A 19,363-nucleotide genomic window follows, 5' to 3' on the forward strand; every position below is an offset into this window, starting at 1 on the left:
TGTTCTTCAGAAATTCTGAAACAGTTCAACATTCTTGTATATATGGGCTTCATTTAATTTCATATGAATGGTTTTTTCTTAGTTTTGTATGGTACAGACTGAATATTTGTGTCCCCCAAAGTCCACATGTTGAGAATTAATCCCCAGTGTGATGGTGTTTGGAGGTGAGGTTTTTGGGAGGTGATAAGGTCATGAAGGTGAAGCCCTCATGAATGGGATTAGAGCCCTTATAAAAAAGACTCCAGAGAGGATCCCTCATGCACTCCTCTTGTTGTATGAGGATACACTGAAAAAAAAATGGTCTCTGAACTAGAAAGCCAACCTTCACCAGACACCAAATCTGCCAGTGCTTTTTTTTGGATTTCCCAGCTTCTAGAACTGTGAGAAATAAATTTCTGTTGTTGATAAGCCACACAGTCAATGTTATTTATGTTACAGAAGCCATAGACTAAGGCACATAGTGTGTAGTTAAAAAAACTTATGTCATGTGTTCATGTTGGGACCACAGGAGATGAACTACCACCAGTTATCACCATCTTTTGTCTAAAAACATTGCTATTCACATCTTTAAATTTTCATTTATTTATTTATGAAGATTTTATTTATTTGAGAGAATGTGTGCACGTGAGTGGGGGTAGGGGCAGAGGGGGAGTGCAGAGCCTGACGTGGGGTTCGATCTCACGACCCTGAGATCATGACCTGAACTGAAACCAAGAGTCGGACGTTTAACCGACTGAGCTACCCAGGCGCACCCACATCTTTAAAAATTTATGATGAAAATTTCAAAATTACTTGAAGTATAGAGAATATATATAATGAAACTGCAATATGCTCATTAACCAGCTTCAACAAATTCTAATATTCCATATTTTTGCTTCTTCTGTTCTTCCTATCACCACCATCACTTCTTCTTTTGATGATGTTATTTAAAAAAAAAAAAATCCCACAAGTGACACTGATTCACTCTTAGGGAAGATAAAAATTGGAACAATGGAAAAAGGCTTGAAAACAAGCTTATGAGATGGTTTTACAGTAGTAGATTTTTATAGTGTTAGTGTTAAAGATGAAAAGTGCCTGAAACGCCTTTGCTCCAGTGGTTTCAAATTAGTTTTAGCCAAGAAATCCTTTGAATTAAATTTACCTGGAATTCTAAATAAACGTCCATAAGAAGATCATTGTGAGGAGACCAAAACACCACCACCGTTTCCATACCCATAGATAAGTCACATGTGTCTGGAATCCTTTGGGCTCTGTACTAAGGTAAAGTGATTTGTCCAAAGTTGTACAGCTGGGTGGTTGCAGAGATAGGACTGGAACACAGATCTCTTGTACAGAAATTCTTTTTGTTCTTACTACCTCTTGTAATAGTTTTCAAAAGAATTTTTGCTTACTTGGATCCCAGACACAAGATATGTAAGTGAAACATGGACTTCATTCTTTTAGGAAAAGCATGGAACCTTCTAAACAGTGGCAATTCCTTTGCTTTGCTCTAACTCAGTATTAGATCAACAAAATGGTCTAAGCTTTGAGCTTTCCCACAGCAGAGGAATTGGGTTGAGAGTCTCCGGTTCTTTAAAAAAAAAAAAACAATACATTTAGAATACATTGGGTTTCTAAATGGAATTGTTTTCTTCATTTTAGTTTCTTGTTCATTGCTAGTGAACAGATATACAGTTGATTTTTGTATATTGATCTTGTATCTTGCAACTATGCTGAACTAGGTAATATCTAGTTATCTAATTATCTAGTTATCTAATACATAGGTGATACATTTTCCCTAAATTCTGAGTTTAGCTAAGGTTTTTTTAACTTTATTGAGACATTTTTATATATTATAAAATTCATTTATTGTTAAGTGTACAATTCCAGGATTTTTAGAAATGTATGGAATTGCATAATCATCACCACAATCCAGTTTTAGAATGTTTTCATCATCCCAAAAAGTTCCCTTGTGGTGGTCTACATTTAAGTAATGCTCCTACCCTCCCACTCTCTCAGGCAACCACTGATCTATTTTCAGTTTCTATAATTGCTTTTTCTAGACATTTCATGTAAATGGAATTATACAATATGCAGAGGTTTACTTCTGGCTTCTTTCATCTAACATAATGTGTTTTTTTTTTTTTTAAGAATACTGTTTTTATTATTTTTATTTATTTTTAGGAAGAGGGAGAGAGGGAGGAAGGGCAGCAGTAGAGGAAGAGAGAGCATCTTAGGCAGGCTCCATGCCCAGTGCAGAGCCCGACATGGGGCTCGATCTCACAATCCTGAGGTCATGACCACAACCCTGAAATCAAGCTGAAATCAAGAGTCGGATGCTTAACCAACTGAGCCACTGAGGTGTGCCTAACGGTGTTTTTGAGTTTATCCATGGATCCTAGGATGTTCCTTTTAATTGCCAAGTAATAGTCCATTGTATGGATATACACAATTTGTTTATCTGTTCACAAGTTGGTGGAAATTTGAATTGTTTCCATGTCTGGGCTACTGTGAATAATGTTATGAACATTCCTGTACATGTCTTTGTGTGGACATAAGGTATCATTTCTCTTGGATAGACTGCTAGGAGGAAAATTGCTGGATTGTATGATAAATTTACATTTTAACTTTTCGAGGAATTGGCAGACTGTTTTCCAGAGTGCAAATGCATGAGGGTTCCAGTGTCTCCACATCCTAACACTTGTTATTTTGTCTTTTTGATTATAGCCACTGTAGTGAGTGAATAGTGGTATCTCACTGTGGTTTTCATTTGCATTTTTTTGAGGGCTGTTGATGTTGAGAATCTTTTCTTTCTTTTTTTTTTTTAAAGATTTTATTTATTTATTTATTTGACAGAGAGAGAGAGAGAGAGACAGCGAGAGAGGAAACATAAGCAGGGGGAGTGGGAGAGGGAGAAGCAGGCTTCCCGCTGAGCAGAGAGCCCGATGTGGGGCTCTATCCCAGGACCCTGGGATCATGACCTGAGCTGAAGGCAGATGCTTAACAACTGAGCCACCCAGGAGCCCTGATATTGAAAATCTTTTCATGTGCTTATCAGCTATTTCTGTATTGTCTGTGGAGAAATGTCTATTCAACCTTTTGCCCATTTTTATATGGGTTACTTGTCTTTTTATTATTGTTTTAAAAGAGTTCTTTGTATATTTTGGATTCTTGTCCTTTATCAGATTTATGATTTACAACAATTTTCTCCTAATCTTTGCCTTCTTTTTTCACTTCTATATTGTATCTTTTTTTTTAAGATTTTATTTATTTTATTAGAGAGAGAGTGCATGCGAGCAGGGGGAGGGGCAGAAGGAAGGGGGAGAGAGAGAATCTCAAGCAGACTCCCTGCTGAGCACAGAGCTCTATGTGGGGCGGGATCTCATTACCCTGAGATCATGACCTGAGCTGAAACCAAGAGTCGGATGCTCAACCAGCTGAGCCATCCAGGCACCCCCCATATAGTGTCTTTTGAAACTCAAACATCTTATTGTGATAAAGTCTAACTTACCAAGTTTTTTCTTTTATGGATTGTGCCTTTGGTGTCATATCCCTAAGAACATTTTTGCCAACCCAAACTCAGAGATATTTTTTCCCCTATGTTTTCATCAAATATTTGCAGTTTTAGCTCTTTAACCATTTTGATTTAATTTTTATGTATGGTGTGAGGTAAAGGTCGAATAACTTCATTTGCATATATATTTAATTGTCTTGGCACCATTTTTTGAAAAGATTATTCTTTTTTCCATTGATTTGTGTTGGCAAAAATCAACCATGAATGAAATTCTGAGCTCTCAATTCTTTTCTGTTGATTTACATGTCTATCTTTGTGTTGGTACCCCTCTCTTGGTTACTGCGACTTATAGTAAGTTTTTAAGTCAGATGGTGTTTATCCTCCAACTCTTATTTTTTTCAAAAGCTATTCTAACTTTTTTGAATTTCTGTATAAATTTTAGGATTGGTTTGTCAGTTTCTACCAAAAAAAAAGCCTGCTGGAAATTAGATTGTGAATGCATTAAGTTTGTAGATCAGTTTGGAAAGAATTGCCATCTTGACAATATTAGTGTTCCAATCCATGCATATGAAATGTGTTTTCATTTATTTAGATCACCATTAATTTATTTTAGTTTTAAGTGTACAAGTTCTGCCTGTCCTTTATTAAGTTTATTCTTAAGTTTTTATTCTTTGTGATATTATAAATGGAATTGTTTTAATTTCAACTTCCTATTGTTCATTGCATAGTATATAGATATACTTGATTTTTGTATGTTGATCTTGTATCCTTCAACTTTGCTGAACTTATTTATTACTTTCTAGGATTCTAGGGAATCTAAGATTCTATCATCTGCATGTAAAAACCTCTTTCTTTTTACCTCTTCCTTTCCAGTCTGGGTACCATTGATTTACTTTTCTATTCTTTTCCTTTTTAAATTTTTTTTCCTTACTGCATAAATTAGAAGCTTTAGTACAGTATTGAGCAGAAGTGGGAACAGTGAACATCCTTGTCTTGTTTCTGTCTTATGGAAGAAAGCATTCAATCATTTGTCATTAAATATGATCTTAGCTGTTGGTATTTTGTAAATGCCCTTATCAGATTAAGGATGTTCTTATCTATTCCTCATTTGTTAAGAGTTTTTTTTTTTTTTTTTTTCTTACCATGAATGGTGTTGAATTTGCCAAATGCATTTTCTGCCTCTATTGAGATGATCATGTGGTTTTCTTCTGCTAATATGATATATTACCTTAATTGATTTTGGAATGTTAAACCAACTTTGCATTCCTTGGGTAAATCCCACTTGGTCATGGTGGCCAATCCTTTTTATTTCTTACTTAATTTCTTGTTATGTCTTTGGTATGGTTCAGTATTAAGGTAGTAATGGTCTTCTAGGATGAGTCAGGGAATGTTGCCTCTTCCTCTGTTTCTGTAATAGTTTGTTGAAGATTGGCATTATTTCTTTTAAATATTTGATAGAATTTACCATTTGGGCCTGAGTTTTTCTTTGTGAGATTTTTAATTACAAATTCAGTTTCTTTTATGTGTCTATTCAGATTTTGTGTCTTCTGTAGTAAGCTTTGGTCGTTTGTACCTTTCAAGGAGTTTTTCCATATCATCTAAGTTGTTGAATTTATTGGCATAAAGTTTCTAATGTTCCCTTATACCATTTTATTTATTTATTTTCAAGTAAGTTCTACAGCCAACATGGGGCTTGAACTCACGACCCCAAGATCAAGAGCTACATGCTCCACTGACTAAGCCATCCAGGTGCCCCTCTTATACCATTTTAATATATGTAGGATCTGTAATGATGTCACCTTTCTTATTCCTGATATTGGTAAATATGTATTCTTTTTTTCCTTATCAGTTTAGCTAGAGGTTATCAATTATGTTGAGCTTCTCAAAGAACTAGCTCTTGGTTTAATTCGTTTTCTCTGTTGTTTTCTCCTTTTGATCTTTATTATTTTCTACCCTCCTCTTCCTTTGCATTTAATTTGTTCATCTCTTTGTAGTTTATCAAAGTATAAGCTTAGGTCACTGATTTGAGAACTTTATTCTTTTCTAATATAGATATTTAGTACTACAAATAATTCCTCTAAGTATTACATTAGTGGGATCCTTAAAAATTTGAATATGTTATGCTTTCATTTTCATTTAGTTCAAAATACTTTTCTAGTCTTCCCTTTGGTATCTTTTTCGAGCCATTTGTTATTTAGCCTTATATAGTTTCCAAATGTTTGAGGATTTTCCAGGTATCTTTCTATTTTGGATTTCTAATTTAATTCTGCCCTGGTCAAAGAACATATATTTTGTATGACTTGAATCCTTTTGAATTTATTGAGTCTTATTTTATGGCCCAGAATATGGTCTTAGTGGTTATTTTGTGCGCACTTGAGAAAAACATGTATTTTGCTGTTTTGGGTATAGTGTTCTATAAATGTCAATAAGGTAAAGTTGTGGTTAGTGTTGTTCAAATCTACTATAACCTTGCTGATTTTCTGCCTGGTTGTTCTATCACTTATTGAAAGGGGGGTATTGAAATCTCCAATTGTAATTATTGATTTGTCCCATTACTCTTTGTAGGTCTTTCAGTTTTGGCTTCATGTATTTTGAAGCTTTGTCGTTCAGTTCATAAATATTTAGTATTATTCTCTGGATTAAGTGACTCCTTTATCCTGATAAAATGATCATCTTCATGTTAAGTATTGTTCTCTGCTCTGAACTCTGCTCTGATATCAATATATTCAGCCAGGTTTTCTTTCAACTAGTGTTAGCTTGATAGATCTTTTTCTGTCTTTTTATCTTCATTTTTTAATTTCTTTTCTGTCTTATTTTTAATCTCTTTGTTTCTTCATATTTAAATTGTTTAGATAGGCAGTATATAATTGGATTTTGCTTTTTAAATCTTAAATGACCATCTCTGCATTTAAATGTTAGACCGTTTCCATGTATTGTGATTATTGCTATGATTAAGTTTAAGTCTCATCTTTGTTGTTTTCTGTTTGTCCCATGTTTCTTATTCCTGTCTTCCTCTCTTTCTGCCTTCTTTTTCATTAATCAGGTGTTATTTTAAAAAAAAAATTCCATTTATGTCTTTTCTGTGTTTTTTTGTTTTGTGTTGTTTTTACTTTAATGGTTGCTTTAGCATATACAACTTATCCTAGTCTACATTTAAGGGATATTATACCATTTCATGTATAGTATAAGAACCTTACTGTAGGATACTTCCATTTCTACTCCCTAGCCTTTTTACTATCATTTGTCAAGCATTTTACTTTGTGTACATTATAAATCCCATTGTACATTGTTCATTTTACTTCTGCCTATAGGTTTTTCTTTAATGTTTTTTTAGTGCAGGTCTTTGGTCATGAATTTTTTTGTATGAATGACTTTTTATTTTGATTTTTTTGCTTTATTAAGATATAATTCACATGCTCTAGCATTCACCATTTAAAGTGAACATTCAGTGTTTTTAGTACATTCATAGGATTGTGCAGCCTTTATCACAGTTTTATTTTAGGACATTTTTGTCCCCCTAGAAGAAACCCCATACCCTTTAGCAGTTGTTTTGATCACAGTTCCTATTCACTCTTATAGGGGAGGTATCTCCTACCCTAAATATTACAAAATGGCTGAACATACAACACCCAACACTGGGCAGATGAGATAGACAGCAATTTGTTAGTCACATATACTCATAGCTCAAGGGAGGGGAAAACCTCACAACATACAGGGCCATGTGGGTGTTCTACTTGGGAGCAAAGTGAATAAGCATGAGCTGTGGGAGGCAGGTATTATAGTAACATGAGGATGAGGTGACTCCTGGTTCCCACCCGAAGATGTAATTTCTTGTTTGAATAATTTCACAGGCCAGCAGGGAAGTAAAACTCATTAAGAACTAGGTAGAATGCAGCTGGTACAGCTAGATGGGGAACTTTTCTTTTTTTTTAAAGATTTTATTTTTAAGTAATCTCTACACCCAACATGGGGCTCAAACTCAAACCCCAAGATTAAGAGTTGTATGCTCTACTGACTGTGCCAGCCAGGCGCCTGGGGATCTTTTCCACTGGATGGGAGCGAGGGGATTGGGAGCAGCATATCTGGTAAGAGCAAGGGAATGCTTGATTAGGTGTTTGGGGCCCTGTGAGGCCCAACGTGTCAAGGCAGCACTTAATATTGAATCTTAATTTCATGGCTCACCCCACAGCAGTCAGTCTGCATTCTGCCTTGTCTCCTCCTCCAGCCCCTGGCAGCCACAAATCTACTTTCTGTGTTTATGGATTTGCCTATTCTGGACAGTGGACTCATAGGTGGTATTTTGTGTCTGGCTTTTTCCCCTTAACATCATGTTTTCAAGGGTCATCCATGTTGTAGCATGTGTCAGTACTTCTTTCACACCTTTTTATTGCTGATTAAGAATCCATCCTATGGTTATACCACTTTTTATTTCTCCATTCCTCAGTTGATGGGCATTTGAGTTGCTTCCACTTTTTGGCTGTTACGAAGAACGCTGCTGTGAACATTTGTGTACACATTTTTTTGTGGATGTATGTTTTCTTTTTTTTTTTTAGGTATATGCCTGACTTTTCCTTTGTTTTTTAAATAAGTTTTTTTTTTTTCTGGATGTAAAATTTGGGTTGTTAATTTTTTTTCTTTCAGTGATTTCAAGATGTTCCCCTTCTGCCCTCCAGTGTGCATTATTTCTGATGAGAAATCTGCTGTCGTCTTTATCTTTATTCCTTTGAACATATGTCTTAGGCTGCTTTTAAGATTTTCTTTTTATCATTGGTTTTAGGCAGTTTGATTATGATGTGCTTTGGTGAGTTTCCTTCATATTGTTTGTGTTTAGGGTTTGTTGAGATTCTAGGATCTATGAGTTTACAGTTTTCATCAAATTTAGAAAATCCTCAGCCATTATTTCTTTAAAAATTTGTTTGGTCCCATTCCCACTTTGGGACTCCAGTTATTCATACAGTACACTGCTTGAAGTTGTCCCACAGCTAACTGAGATTCTTTTCATTTTGGGTGGATTCTTTTTTCTCTGTGTGTTTTATTTTGTATAATTTCTATTGCTGTGCTTTCAAATTCAGTACCTTTTCTAATGTCAAATCTGCTGTCAATCCCATTCAGTGTATTTTTCATCTCCATTATCTCAAGAAGTTTGATTTGGGTCTTTTATATTTTCTATGTCTCTGCTTAACTTCGTGAACATATGGAATACAGTTATAACTGTTTTAATGTCTTTCTCTGCTAATTCTAATGTTAGTTTCTATTGATTGATTATTCTCTTAAATATGGGATATTTTTTTTCTGCCTCTTTGCATTCCTGGTAATTTTTCAGTGGATGCCTGACATTGTGAAATTTCCTTTGTTGGATGCTAGATAATTTTATATTCCTCTAAATCTTCTTGAGCTTTGTTTTAGGATGCAGTTATTACTTGGAAACAGTTTGGTCCTTTCAAGTCTTACTTTTATGATGTGTTAGGTGGGTCTGTTGCCATTATTCTCCACTACTGAGGCAAGACCTTTCTGAATATTCAGTGCCTTGTGAATTATGTGTTTTTACAATGTGGAAACAGGCACTGTGGCCCATTGTGAGTGCCTCTAGTTCTCTCCCCAGCCAAACGGAGAGACGAAATCCTGTTGGATGGTTCTTTCCCCAGCCTCAGGGAGTTTCCTCACACATGTTCTCTGATCATTGCTCTGCTGAATACTTTTGGGGGACCCTCTGCAGATCCTTAGGATTCTCTCTGTGAAATACTGCTTTCTCCCTTCTGGTACTCTCTCTCATGACTCTGGCTCCCTTAGTCTTTTTAGACTCTCAGCTTCATCTTCTCAGCTAAGGGACTCCTCCATGTTCTGCCTCATTTCACCTTTTCTGCACCACTGCGTGGAAATTCTCTCAAGGCTGTCATAGGGCTTACCCTTTTGTTTCTCGAATCTTTGTTATCTGATGTCTAAATATCTTGAAAATAGTTTCTTTTTCTCCCCTTTGGTTATTTCAGGGTGGAGGGGATGCTAAATCTAGTCCCTTTTGCACCATTTTTGGCTGGGAAAGAAGTCTACCCAAAAGGTTTTGACAGATGACTAAACCAGTTGGGATATGACCTCTTACATGGATTTTTTTTTTTCAACAGGTATTTTTGTTAGTATTTAAATTCATGATAAATTTCTTGGTCTAAGTTAGTTTTCTTTCACCCTTACAGCTTGCCTCTGAATATTGATTTGCTAGATAGTCCAGACTTATTGGAAACAACCATTGATGATGTAATTGGGGCACCTGACACTCTGGAAATATCCCAAGCACCAGATGAAGTTAACATAGTCACCAGGCAAACTGGATTGGAAGGAACTAAAGAGGAATGTGGGAGTAAGTAAATGTTCTATGTAACATCAGGGACAATTTTTATTTTCTATCTCTTTAAAATTAGCTATTTAAATCTGTTCCTTCAAGAATATTATGCAATAGTTGAATTTTAAAATTTAATGAAGAATAGGTATGCCTTCTTTTTGGCTTGAGGGTCCATTGAAATAGTTAAGGTCACACAATTAGGACAATTAAACATTTGTATCATTTATAAGTCATTAAACATTCATGAATTTTCAGACGTGCTTTTTACTTTGTTTCTTGGATGAAAATTAAGAGAAAAAGGCTTCCTTAAAGATTTTTCTATAGCACAGGATTTAATGTTTGACTATTCCATTGGCTCCTAGAAAATATTTTGTTATTAATGAGGAATGTTGTTCCCCGGACCTGCAAAAATACGTAATCCAGGAAGAGTGCTGCTTTTCTTAACTTTTTAAAAGGTTAAAAGGGAACGATAAGTTGCATATTGAAAATTTCTATGTATTTGTGAATTTGGTTTGATTTAGTAAAGCATAAACTGCCTTTAAATAGGAGCTTTCTATTCAATCTCAGTGTAATATGTGTTCATTTAAAAGCACCTCGTATTTATGTGGCTATTGCCAATTTTGATTTCTCTCACTGAAGTCAGACACCATCTTTAAACAGCTCATAGGGAACTGCCAGCGAGTACGCTCTTGTCTCTAAAGAGCATAGAATACAGCAATGGTATGTAGTAATTTAAAATAGAAAGTGTTAATGAAAAGTTACTCAGCGCTTCTGCTTAATAGAACATGCTTAAGTATTACTGCTAATTGGCTTTAAAAATTTATTCCTTTGTTCCTTAAGTAATCACTACAAATAGATAGTGAAGCAAATGTTCTTAGCCCAAAGCAGGACTAGCTTAATACAGGGTATTTCCAGGGTTAAAATAAAAATAGTCTTCCTTATAGAGGTGGCAGTATTGATTTTATATATACATTCCATTTTGTATCCATTATACGAATGCAAAAAAAAATTTTTCCTCTCTTTCAGTACTGCCATAGCATAGTGTTAGCAAACCACATTTATTTAGTATATACTTTCCAGGAAATTGTTTTGGTTTTAGAGAACATGGTAGAATGAACTTAGGAAAATGCCTAGGAAAGAAAGGAGCAAGTAAGATGTAATAACTCTCCAAATATTGGAAAGCCTGATATATCAAAGAATTTATTTTATGGTGCTTTATTGGTGACTCTTGGATCAGCAACTTCAAAGGATAGGGAAGCAGATTTAGAATCAGTATAGAGGAGACTTTTAAAAATCTTTCTGCCATATATCAGAAATAGATACATAATAGTGAGTGAGTCCCCTCATTACAGAAGGTACTCAAGCAGAGCTTAAATGACATTAAAGTTGTGACAGAAGAAATTATTGGGTAGTGTGGTGGTTTCATTAATAAGACTTAGTTCAGATTTATAGCATTTGTTCAAAGTCATTCAGTGAAAATAGAGTGTTTTGATATTAAGAATTAAGGTCTTATAATCCTGGTATCCAATTTATTCTGTATTTTCTTTTGGCTATAATGTCTAATCCTGATTCACATGGGTAAGTAGTTATAAATAGTAACTTTTTAAAAAATAGCTTATCCTATTATTTTAGGACTTTCCTCAGCCAAACAGAAGTAGCACAAGAAGCTTTATTTCAACCAGAAAACCCCCCAAAACCCAATTTTGGGGGTTTTAATTTTTTGGGTATGTATTGGCATAAGCTAAAGTATTCATGGTCTCAACATCATCATGTTAAAATTTAGTATTGCATAATTTGAAGCATTAAGAAAACCAGGAGAAAAAAAAAAAAAACCAGGAGATGGCAATTAAGTATGTAATTGGAGGCACCTGGGTGGCTCAGTTGGTTAAGTGTCTGACTCTTGATTTGGGCTCAGGTCATGATCTCACCTAAGATTGAGCTCCATGATGGGAGTGGAGCCTGTTTAACATTCTCTCTCTGTCCCTCCCGCGACCCCCTCTTTAAAAAAAGGATGTAAACGAGTATGGAAGATTTTGTGAAGATCAGTGTTGAATTCGTGATTCTCAGTTTTGTACATTAAAATTACCTGGAAAGTTTTAAAAACTACCAGTACCAGAAACCTACCTCTGGAAATTCTGTTACCATGGTTCTAGGATCAGCTCTGGGAATCAGTATTCCTTAAAAGCTCCACATCTGATTCTAATGTGTAGCCAAGAGAGGGATCCACTGAGTTAATTAATGGACACTTTTATAAGATCTCTTTGACCAGGAGAAAATGATTTCATAATTTTTCCCTCCTTTTTACTGGATTAAATAGAAATTACTAGGCATTCAACAGCTTTTTTTTTTTTTTGTCAAGTGACAGTTTAAAAATTTAAACTCATGCCAAATTCATCCTTGCACGGTAAGATTATTGGAGTGGTTAATTTTTCTTTTTAAAGATTTTATTTATTGGATGCCTGGGTGACTCAGTTGGCTAAGCGTCTGCCTTTGGCTCAGGTCATGATCCCAGGGTCCTGGGATCGAGTCCCACATCGGGCTCCCTGCTCCTCGGGGAGTCTGCTTCTCCCTCTGCCCCTCCCTCCATTCATTCTCTCTCTCTCTCAAATAAGTTAATAAATTTTTTAAAAAGGTTTTATTTGAGAAAGAGAGAATAAGTGAGGGGGAAGGGCAGATGGAGAGGGAGAAGCAGGCTCCCCAAGGAGAAGCAGGCTCCCTGGTGGGCAGGGAGCCCGATGCAGGGCTTGATCCCAGAACCCTGGGATCATGACCTGAGCCAAAGGCATACACTTAACCTACTGAGCCACCCAGGTGCCCCTAGACTGGTTAATTTAAATAGAGTTCATTTAAAGCTGAATTGTGTTTAATATATTATCTTTTCAGTGGTTAGAGAAATTTATTTGTAATGTGTTTTGCAGCTAGGCAGAACATCATAAAGACAAAAGGCTTGTCCTGCATCACACCTTGTGTTATCAGTATATACTCTGTTGAATCAGTGAATGAATAAATATATGTCCTTCATCTGTTTGCTCCACAGAAGTGTAGTTTTAGGCAGTGTATAGTCAGGGCTAAGGAAAGAAAGTGGCAAAGTACTGAGGTTCGGCAGGAGGCGCTTGCATTGTGGTTATGGAAGAATCATGTCACAGGTGTTCTCTGCCTTTTCTTGGTATCTTTTGGCTTGTAAACCTTCTTAACTACACATGCTATTGAGATTCCATATCTATTGGCTTTCTACGAGTGGTATAGATACAAGGCAATGTTCCTGTAATTTAGGTTAACTCTTAAATAGTTACCTGGTTATAGAAAGAAAATATATTTATCCTGTGGTCTTATGGTTTATTCCATTTAATTATTGATAACTGGTATTGGGAAAAAAACTTAAGTGTATGCCTTCACACAGCTGTAACAGCCTGGCAGACTAAGAGGCCATGTTGCCATTTTTTCCAGCATTAAAAGATGCCTCACAGAAGCTCAAACACCTTGAGATGGAAAGCAGTCCATTGCCGTCTTCACGTCCCAACGTGGATGTCAACATCAACAGCCAGGTATTCCGATTGCTCCTTCGTATACCTGCAGACATCTCCAGACCTCCGAGAAAGCCCTGCTTTCCAAAGCTGATACTTTCTCTTTCCTTTTTCTGGGGAATGTGTGTGTGCCGACTTCTTTCAGACCTATTTCAAAGGCACAATTCAGGGATGTTCATGGATGTTCAGGAGGAGAGGAGGAAACTCAGGCAGTGATAGGAACCGTAAGGTCATCTCTTGAGTGTTTTTCAACATGCATGCAAAGTGTTGTGGCTGCTTTAAACTTGTTATTTTGATTTAGCTCATCCTTTTCCTAATTCTGTTCAATAGGTCTTGATGTAGTTGAAGGTGACAGCCTTTTAAAATTACAGCAAGGATTTGAGGCACTTGGGTGGCTCGGTTGAGTGTCTGACTCTTGGTTTTGGCTCAGGTCGTGATCTCGGAGTTCTGGGATTGAGCCCTGCACTAAGTGGGGAGTCTGCTTGAGATTCTCTCCTCTCCCTCAGTCCCTTCCCCCGCGCCCCCAGGCCCCACGTGCATAGTCTCTGTCTCTCAAATAAATACAAATAAAATTACAGGAGGATTTGTTTGAAAGGGAGCTGCTCTGTCATATAAACAGGGAAGAAAATGGAACTTGAGATGCTTCAGCTTTGTTCTTCATAATTTACACCACCCTGTGCCCTTGGAGTTTTAGGTGTAGGGTGGGGGGTGCATACCAATTTAACCAACTAAACTTCAGTTAATTGCTTGAGTGTAATTTAAAATTTTTCTTAAATAACTTATAGGGATAATTAAGGTAAATCAAATGAGATAAAAATAATTCATTGTATCCGCTACTAGATGTCCCTACTAAATGTAAGAGTAAATTTTAGATAATGATCTAGAGACACCCTTTTTTCCCTATATATAGACAACAGATAACAAAGATCTGTTGAATGAATTTTGTTTTGATTTTAAAGAGGAAAAGGGACCAGCTGATTTGCAGTGTTGTTTCATCCTTGGATAACTAACTGGAATTTCTTCAGAGATCAGTATGATGTGTAAAGAGTGATTTTCTTCTTTCTTGTCATTGTTCAAGCTGTCCTTTTGAATCCAAGTTGTTTCTTTTTCTTTTTCTAATATGTTTTTGCTTAGAAATGTCTTTTAGAAGCTGATTAAATTCCAGAAAGACTTTCATTTTCTTTTTTTTTTTTTAAGATTTTATTTATTTGTCAGAGAGAGTGAGATAGCACAAGCAGGGGAAGTGGCAGGCAGAGGGAGAAGCAGGCTCCCTGCTGAGCAAGGAGCCTAATGCGGGACTCGATCCCAGGATACTGGGATCATGACCTGAGCCAAAGGCAGACATTTAGCCAACTGAGCCACCCAGGTGTCCCAAGACTTTCATTTTCATTACCCCTCAGTATTTTTCGATTGTATTTGTGTGTTTGCTTTCATTTTGTGTTGTTTTACTATCTCTGTAAGTAGAAGAATACAGGGTCAGAGACAGAGAGTTTATTGAAAGCTTTAGATGAAAGTTTTAGGTGGTTAGCGATTAATTAGAGAAAAATTTAATGGAGGACTGGAATGATCCTGAAGGAGAATGATGACTGGTGAATCTTGGTGGGTGTAAGGTGGGGTCCTGGGATCGAGCCCTGCGTTGGGATCCCTGCTCAGCGGGGAGTCTGCTTCTCCTTCTGCCCCTCATCCTGCTCGTGCTCTCTCTCTAATAAATAAATAAAAGCTTAAAAAAACCCCTTTGTATATATTTAGTAAAAGTATAAGGTAAATTGTGTCTAATCTTCTAAAGCAGAATTCTTAATTTGCAGATCATGGATCTATTCATGAATAATTATGAAGAGGGCCTTAAGCTCTATGAAATTGAATACATATTCTTTGTTTTATTTTTTTTTAAGGTTTTATTTATTTATTTGACAGAGAGAGAGAGAGCACAAGCAGGCAGAGGAGCAGGCAGAGGGAGAGGGAGAAGCAGACTCCCTGCTAAGCAGGGAGCCCGATGCAGGGCTCGATCCCAGGACCCTGAGATCATGACCTGAGCCGAAGGCAGATACTTAACCGACTGAGCCACCCAGGTGCCGCTTGAATAAATACTCTTGTCATTGATTCATTTATATATTTTTTTCTGGAAAGTGGATCCTTATTTTGTTAAATTCTCAAAAGGCTCCATGACTCAAGAAAAGAATGAACCATCACCAACCTTAAAACAACTCCTTGCATCTCTCCAAGGTATTAAAAAGAACTTTATTTTGGTTAAAAGGTTTGTGTATATATTTTTTAATCCAACCGTTTCAGTGTTGGATCTCTCAGAATTAGGACCTCTTGTAAGAATGTACCATGTTTCTTTTAGATTTTACTGTTTACACTATTTCTTCACCTTGGTTGTTTGACTGTATAAGTGCCCTGCTGAAAGATGTTCACATTTCCTAGCCAAGATTGTTTTAAGAGTCGTTTCAAGTCTGCATCTGGTGGCATTCTGCCTGGAACTTAGGCTGACTTTGAACCAACTTTAACCTCTCATATAAGCTCTCCTATAAGCTGACTCTGACAGCCAAGGCTACTCTACAGTAGAGTTGAAGTAGCCACAGTCATTTCAGATCAGGTCTCGTTTGGGGTATTTAGGAATCAGGGTGTCCTTTTAATTCTTTGGGTCATCAGTTTGCCACATTTTGACCATCCAAGGCAGTCATATCAGCGGCATAGTAACTGGCTGCCACTGGAATTATGTGCTATAATAAAATAATGTGAAAATATTTTAAAGCTGTTACACTCAACTTGTATTTCAGTAATTTTTTTTATGTACTCATACATCATAATTATAGAAAATAGATTTGAAGAAGCAGGAAATTTTAAATCTTCCATTATTCACTACTAAGAGATAACTACAGTTAACATTTTTAAGATAAATATTTCCAAACTTTTAAATGTGATATATGTAAATATTTTCAAACATTTGGAATATTGGATAAATATTTCCAAATATTTAAATGTGTATTTTTAAAAATAAAAATGCAGTGATACTGCTTTTTAAAACTAATCAATTATAAATATCTTTCTTTATTTTGAGGACATATTACAGATAGTAGTTAAATTGTGTCACCACTGTGTTTACTCCGTTACCTGTTGGACACTTAGATTATTGCTAATTTTCACTGTCATCATCAATGCTGTGACAAACAACCTTCTAAATAAATATCTGCCATCATCTGATTATATTCCTGGGAAGGAAGTAGTAGGTTAAAGTATAGGCAATTTTAAAGCCTTTATACTTTTGCAAAAATTGAAAGATGGTAACAATTTATACTTTTACCTGTGATGTGTGTGTTGAATTCTTTTTTACGTTTGTAGTATAGACAAAAAGAAATCTCTGCTTATGTCAAGAGGCAGGTTGCTCTGAGAATCCTATAATGTGCAAATATAAATAATTAACAAGTAATTTCAACTCTGTAACATAATTTACTCTGAAAAGAAGATGTCAAAGTTTTGAATTAGCCATGATTTTCCCCCAGCTTTATTAAGATATAATTGACAAATAAAATTGTAATATATTTAACATAAATAAGTATCAGTTGTAGTGCAGATAATTTAAAATACTTTTTTTTTTTTTTTTAAGTAGGCTTCACGCCCAGCGTGGAGCCCAATGTGGGGCTTAAACTCATGACCCCGAGATCAAGACCAGAACTGAGGTCAAGAGCTAGGTGCTTAACCACCTGAGCCATCCAGGCACCCCTAAACTTACTTCTTAATTTGCTTCGTTCCATTTATTTCTTTTCATAATGGTTTATTTATATTGTTTTCATGGTGACCTTCACTGACTGGACTTGTGCTTTGTTCTGTCATTTTCAGAGTCTATACCTGAGAGTGACTATTTGTGGCTATATAACATAATTCCAAACAAAATCATCTACCTGGTGACAGCTCCAGAATTGCAGGGATTATTAGCCTGTGTAGGGCCTAACCTAAAACCCAGTTGAATTACAGCAAACAGCACATGTTTTCCATGTGTGATTTCATTCAGGCATTTGTCCTGAATGATGTAGTCAGTTACTCAGTTGCTTTAAAGACAGGAAATTGGGCTAGATGATTTCTAGAGATCCCTACCAATTCATATTTCGTGTTTGTGATTATTGTGTCTTAGTTTGAAACTGCATGTGGGAGGTGACTATTCTTGGAACAGGATATGACTATTTAAAAAGACACGTGATTTCCTGGTTGTCTGAATATGAACTTTCATCAGCCACTTTCCTATTTCCATATAACTATAGCCCATCAGAGTTGCTTACAGTATATTTTTAATATCTAGGAGGAGGTGGTGAAGTTGACTGAAAAATGTCTTAATAATGCCATTGAGAGCCCAGGATTGAATGCCAGGAGAGTTCCTCCTAACTTGAAGAGTAACATTTTGAAGGCCCAGGTAGAAGCAGTGCATAAGGTAAGCTGCCTTTAATGGGGATAGTCCTGATGAAGGGAAAAGAACATGAGACTTAAGGCTGAGAGACCCAAAGACACATATGTACATAAGTGTTAAAGAAGAGTGACCTAGCTAGTGATTGGAGATAGAGAGTAGTACCCAGACACATGCTAAAGATGGCAGAATGCCTTCCTGAGTCTGAGTACAAGCTAGATTAAGAGGGGGCAGTCATGGGATAAAAAGTTGAAAGTAAAGACCCTCTAGGGCATAAGAAGTCCTTTCTTTTTTTTTTTTTTAAGTCAAATTCCTATAGACATGAGTCCCTAATCTTTGCCACTTATATAGCCAGAAAATCTAATGACTTTGAGGTTCCTATCAACACTAAGTCTGTGGTTTTAGGTCTTTCTTTAGCCATCTGCTATTCCCCAGCACCCATCTGCCCTCAGTTTGGCAGAGTTGTTTGTAACAAGTGTGACAGTTACAAGGTGAAGGAGTTGGCCGTGACATTGTGAAGCATGCAGTGGGGAGAGACCAGCCCCCATGAAGTTTATGGCATCCATGTTCTCAAAGTCAGTTTTTCCTTGGTGCTTCCTGACTTTCAGACTTATCGTCCATACTAAAATCAGGACAGAAGCCCATCTCACCAAATCATGTTATCAACTAGAATTTCAAAATATCCTGTTGTTGAGAAGATGCACTTTACAACCCTTCTGTCCCCAAGCACAGGCCTTGAAGAGAACCTGAGATGACTTGCGGAATATTGTTCGTGCTTTAGTTATCTATCCTCTCCCCCCAGTATAAACATAAAACATAATATTTGCCTATAAAAGTAAATAAAAATATGACAGTACAGGCTCTGGAATCAGACAACTTGAGTTTGAATCCCATTTCTGGTCTACCACATACTAGTGTTGTGACTTGGCAGGTTAGTTTCTCTGAGCCTCAGTTTTTTTTTTTTTGTTTTTTTTTTTTAAAGATTTTATTTATTTATTTGAGAGAGAGAGAATGAGAGAGAGAGAACACATGAGAGGGGATAGGGTCAGAGGACAAAGCAGACTCCCTGCCGAGCAGGGAGCCCGATGCGGGACTCGATCCAGGGACTCCAGGATCATGACCTGAGCCGAAGGCAGTCGCTTAACCAACTGAGCCACCCAGGCGCCCCACTCTGAGCCTCAGTTTAATTATGTTTAAGAAAGGATATTGGTAGTACCTACCTTAAGGTGGGTTACAAGAAAAAGATAATAAATGTAAAGGACGTGGAACAGTGAGTGCCTGGCACATAAAGAGCATTTAATTAAGTGTTGAAATCCCCAATGTTGAAGCTACACGTTGTATTAGCAATAGTAGTAATTGTTGTCACTACCTTACATTTCATTTACACTTTTGGATTTTTCTTGACTTGAGGAAGAAAACAATAACTTAAATAGCCCTAAAATAAAGAGATTTTTTTTTTTTTAAAGATTTTATTTATTTATTCATGAGAGACAGAGAGAGAGAGACAGAGGCAGAGGGAGAAGCAGGCTCCCCGCTGAGCAGGGAGCCCGATGCGGGACTCAATCCCAGGACCCTGGGATCATGACCTGAGCCGAAGGCAGACGCTTAACTGT

General features: G+C 36.5%; 1 protein-coding gene across 6 annotated transcripts in view; it reads left to right on the plus strand.

Annotated features, from left to right (window-relative positions):
- Positions 1 to 19,363, plus strand: part of EPB41L5 (erythrocyte membrane protein band 4.1 like 5) — a 138,199-nt gene that overhangs the window by 94,614 nt on the left and 24,222 nt on the right. For all 6 annotated transcript variants that reach the window (XR_004300406.1, XR_004300405.1, XM_032412130.1 and 3 more), the window contains exons 17-19: positions 9,682 to 9,845; positions 13,275 to 13,372; positions 17,649 to 17,777. Coding sequence is in view for 4 of the 6 variants with exons in the window: in XM_032412130.1 (XP_032268021.1) it covers positions 9,682 to 9,845; positions 13,275 to 13,372; positions 17,649 to 17,777 (391 nt within the window). In the remaining 2 variants the exon portion in view is untranslated. The remainder of the gene's footprint in view (positions 1 to 9,681; positions 9,846 to 13,274; positions 13,373 to 17,648; positions 17,778 to 19,363) is intronic.

The sequence above is a fragment of the Phoca vitulina genome, unplaced genomic scaffold (assembly GCF_004348235.1).
Source record: "Phoca vitulina isolate PV1807 unplaced genomic scaffold, GSC_HSeal_1.0 scaffold1, whole genome shotgun sequence".
In the NCBI taxonomy this organism is placed as follows: Eukaryota; Metazoa; Chordata; class Mammalia; order Carnivora; family Phocidae; genus Phoca; species Phoca vitulina.